The 4,784-nt window shown below is 49.9% G+C and overlaps 1 protein-coding gene across 1 annotated transcript in view; it reads right to left on the bottom strand.

Moving 5' to 3' along the window:
* Positions 1-1,410: 1,410 nt before the first annotated feature.
* Positions 1,411-4,784, bottom strand: part of SF3B4 (splicing factor 3b subunit 4) — a 17,628-nt gene continuing 14,254 nt past the window's right edge. Inside the window, 2 exon segments of the mRNA XM_015414470.1 lie at positions 1,411-2,154; positions 4,693-4,767. Of these exon segments, the coding sequence (XP_015269956.1) occupies positions 1,970-2,154; positions 4,693-4,767 (260 nt within the window). The 3' untranslated portion in view covers positions 1,411-1,969.

The following is a 4,784-nucleotide window of genomic DNA, read 5'->3' as shown; positions in this document are numbered from 1 at the left end:
TTTGTCCTGTGAAATTGCATTCTTGTGTAGTCTTTTTATTTGGACGCTGAGTGCTGCTCCCATTCATTTCAATACAGCTTGTGTGAAAGAATGTTTCTAGTGAAGGAATGGGAGTGGTATTAGAACAATACAATACTACAATACCGTACTATTGTGTCGCTCCCATTCAATTCAGTTGTGTTGGTTGTCAAAAGACGACCAAACTGACTCACAAGCAGTGTTCCCTCTAAGCTGAGTTAGTGTGAGCTAGCTCACAGTTTTTTAGCCTCCGGCTCCAGAGCAAACTAATTTATGCAGGAGCCAAATTGCTTGCTCACAACTTTCATGCCAGTAGCTCACAAAGTACAATTTTTGCTCACAAGACTCCACAGCTTAGAGGGAACATTGCTCACAAGTAAGAATTTTTGCTCACAAGACTCCACACCTTACAGGGAACACTAAATGGATTAGGTGGACCACTAGTCTGATCCAGCAGGGCTCTTCTGATGTTCTTCTCAGGGGAAGGCCTCAGTCTCTCTGCCCTGTTGCTGGCCCTCCAGAGGAACTGGTTGAGGCCACTGTGGCAGACAGGAGGCTGGGCTATAGGGACCCTCACTGGTCTGATCCAGCAGGGCTCTCCTGATGTTCTCCTCAGTGGAAGGCCTCGGCCTCTCTGCCCTGTTGCTGGCCCTCCAGAGGAACTGGTTGAGGCCACTGTGGCAGACAGGAGGCTGGGCTATAGGGACCCTCACTGGTCTGATCCAGCAGGGCTCTCCTGATGTTCTCCTCAGTGGAAGGCCTCGGCCTCTCTGCCCTGTTGCTGGCCCTCCAGAGGAACTGGTTGAGGCCACTGTGGCAGACAGGAGGCTGGGCTATAGGGACCCTCACTGGTCTGATCCAGCAGGGCTCTCCTGATGTTCTCCTCAGTGGAAGGCCTCGGCCTCTCTGCCCTGTTGCTGGCCCTCCAGAGGAACTGGTTGAGGCCACTGTGGCAGACAGGAGGCTGGGCTATAGGGACCCTCACTGGTCTGATCCAGCAGGGCTCTCCTGATGTTCTCCTCAGTGGAAGGCCTCGGCCTCTCTGCCCTGTTGCTGGCCCTCCAGAGGAACTGGTTGAGGCCACTGTGGCAGACAGGAGGCTGGGCTATAGGGACCCTCACTGGTCTGATCCAGCAGGGCTCTTTACTCAAGTAAAAGTTCCTACAACAATAAACCAGTTAGTCTTTCGGAAACTACAAGGGACTGTATCTTGCAGGCCTTTTCTGCTGATGGTAGTGTTTTCCTGAGCCCAAGAAGTTATCTTCTCTAGCAGCAGGGAAAGGCTTCCTGTGCAATGGGAAAACAACATTATTAGCAAAATGGATCTGCAAGACCTAGCCCACAGGTGTGTGTTTTGGTTGTTAAAGATTAATACAGCTACCACTTTGGGGTGTGATTAATGGTAATATTCTTATGCCAACATCTACATTCAGCACACAATACTGCGCCTGCAGGTCACACCTAGGGAATTCCCCACAGCCCTGGAAATGTCCTATGCTGCTCTTGGAGCAGTGAGGGAGCCCTGCACATCCGTAAGGAGAATCACGAGTGGCCGCAGCAACGGAAGGAACCCTGAGCTGGAGTCTCAAAACCAACGTATTCCTTTAAAAAAAAAAAAATCCCATCCAAGGAGTACCTTCCTAAACTTTTATTTGCAAACGGCACTTCTACGCGGGAGTTTCACAAAGAGTACTAACAATAAAAAGAACATAAAAACCCTGCTCCGTCTTCTCAGCGACAAGGGAGCTAATAAAAAACCAGGATGAACAAAACCTTAATATGCGCTGCCAAGCCGGATGGCAGAACGGTTCACATATCGGACGGTGCAACGGGAAGCGGCGCTCCGGTTGGGACGAATGTTGGTCCAAAGAGAAACAAAAAAAAGTAGAGACTGGAGGAATATCTGCTATCACTGGGTACTTCTTGATGCTGGCCCGTGCTGTCCTTTGGTTTAGGGGGGTAGTGGTCCCCGCATGGGCCCTCGCGGAGGCACCATGGGCCTTTGGGCAGGACGAGGGGGCAGAGGGATCCGCTGGTAGCCGTAGGGAGGAGGGCGAGGGGGTCCGTTGTACCCGTGGGGAGGCATCAAGGGAGGCGGTCCGCGCATCCCGTGAGGAGGCATGGGCCCGGGGTGACCTGGAGGAAAAAGAGGCACAGACTTTAGACAATGCCCTCGAAGGGCCGTAAGAGCAAAAGACCTCATGCCTGAAACATCCACCCGTTCCGATGTCGATCTGGGACGCTCATGTTGAGGGGGCAGAACCATCAACGGAATGCCCACCCATTAATAAGCCCACTAATACTGTTCTATGGCCGAGACGAAGGAGGCGGTCAGCAATTTCTTCCCAATGTGCACTGACCAGGCGGCATTAAAATTCAATGCTCCGTGGCCTCTGCAAATGATGGCAGAAGCAGCTGTGGAAATCTTGTGAAAGGAAGGGTACCTCTGCTACTGAAAGGACTGTCACAGCCAGTGTTCCCTCTAAGCTGAGTGAGTGTGAGCTAGCTCACAGTTTTGTAGCCTCCGGCTCACACATCTTTGTCTTCGCTCAGGAAGGAGGGCTCCAGAGCAAACGTAAATTATGCAGGAGCCAAATCGCTCGCTCACACCTTTAATGCCAGTAGTTTCACAAAGTAGAATATTTGCTCACAAGACCCCACAGCTTACAGGGAACATTGGTCATAGCATTTCAAATTCATTTTTAAATTTATTCTTCAGGCCCCAGTTCCTTACGGTCTGATACCAGGGCCATTGTGGTGCACCAGTCTGGAACCACTGATGCACGCAAGGGTGGGAGTGAGCGGCAGTCCCACGGCCCCCGTGTCCCTGTGGGCTCTGTATAGGTGGGCTTGGGCTGGAGGAGGTCGCCAGGTGAGGGTTCCTCCCTTCAGCCTTTTTAAAACGGGGATTTAGAACCCAGCGAGTGACAGGAGGAAAGGGGGGAAGGCGGGACTTGAATAAGAAAAGGCACAACAAGCCTCCAGGCATAATAGGGCCGCCAAACTCCAGACGAGGCCTGGAGTTCTCCCACAATCCCTACTGATCTCCAGAATACACAGATCACTTTCCCTGGAGAAAATTTAAACCTGCGTCCGGCAACACCTTAGAGGTCAACAACATTGTGTGTGTGTGTGAAAAGCTTTCAAGAATCAAAGCTCCCTTGGTCAGGTACCTTTATCAGCACTTTGAGTCTTGGAAGCTCCCACCCCTTTTTATCTGGTCGGTCTCTTAAGGTCCCACTGGACTCAAAACCAGCTAAGCGACAGAAGACCAACGTGGCCTTCCTCTGAAACAACCTGGAGAAAATGGATGCTTTGGAGGCTGGACTGCATGCCATTATACTCTGCTGAGGTCCCACCCCCTCCTCAGGCTCCACCCCCAAATCTCCGGGAATCCCCCCACCCTGAGCTGGCAACCCGAAGGAAGAAGCCACCGGCTGAAACTGAGCCCCCTGCCTGTCAGGAGCTTGGTTCCCATGGAGGGTACGAGCTGGAATGTATGGTTCCGTTTTTGCCCGTCATCTGTCTGGTGTCTGGTACAGCCATCTAATGTTGGGACCTGTAATGCTTGTAGCATCCCTTTTCCCCGGGAGTCTCAGAGCGTTAGCTTGGCGGGCTTTTAGCTGAGAAGTGATTGGCCGAGAGCCACTGACGTATGTTTGATTATGGTACAATTGCTGGCTTCGCGCGCTGGACCTCAGTCCTCACAAAGTATGTCATGAATCTGGATCTTATCAATGTCTCAATAAACTATACTAAAGATCATTAATGATATAACAGGTTATGATCTTCCTCAACTGCCGGAATGTATTCTATTAGAAGTATGGCGAGATTCCCAAATACCCAAAATACGCTGTGAACGTATCTCTATCCTGCTAACAGCAGCAAAAGTTGTAATAGCAAGTGACTGGAAATCCTCTAATAGGTTGTCAGTTACATCATGGTATTCTAAACTATGGGAGTTCTATGCTACGGAGAAGATTTCTGATAAAGTCTCAAGTAGCAAAGCTTCTTTAAATCATTCTGAATTTCAACTGAAATGGTTTCCCTTCCTAGAAACAGTTTTATGTTTTCTTGTTATTCTGTTTTTGTTGTTGTTGTTCAGTTGCACAGTCGAGTCCGACTCTTCGCGACCCCCTGGATCCCGCCAGGCCTTCCTGTCTTCCGCCGTCCTCTGAAGTTTGCTCAATTTCATGTTCATGACACTGTCTAACCATCTCATCCTTTGCCGTCCCCGTCTTCTTTGACCTTCAATCTTTCCCAGCATCAGGGTCTTCTGCAGTGAGTGCTCCCTTCTCATTGGGTGGCCAAAGTATTTGAGCTTCAGCTTCAGGATCTGGCCTTCCAGGGAACATTCAGGGTTGATTTCTTTTAGGATTGACTGATTTGATCTTCTTGCAGTCCCAAAGAAGTAATACGAGATTCTACATTTTATGTAACCCAAACTGCATTAGTTTCCTAGTTTATTGTTAATACAATGTTCTTCATATTTGTAGGTTCTTACTGCTTATTGTTATGTTTTACGATTCAAAATAAAATTATATATAATAAAAAAACTATACTTCTTCTGAATGATTGTTATTGGGAACGGATCTCTCCAGGGGCTCTGGCTGGAGCTCATGCTATTTCCGCACTGAAGCAACCACTGGGAGAAAAAAGCACTGCCCCACTTACCCATTGGAGATCCAAAGTGAGGCCCCCGGGGTGGCATGCCCATCGGGGGTGGGCCAGGGTGGGGCATGCCCGGAGGGGGGCGGGGCGGGGGC

This window comes from Gekko japonicus, unplaced genomic scaffold (genome assembly GCF_001447785.1).
Source record: "Gekko japonicus isolate JY-2015 unplaced genomic scaffold, Gekko_japonicus_V1.1 scaffold1553, whole genome shotgun sequence".
Lineage (NCBI taxonomy): Eukaryota > Metazoa > Chordata > Lepidosauria > Squamata > Gekkonidae > Gekko > Gekko japonicus.
This window is presented reverse-complemented; position numbering and strand designations above follow the sequence as displayed.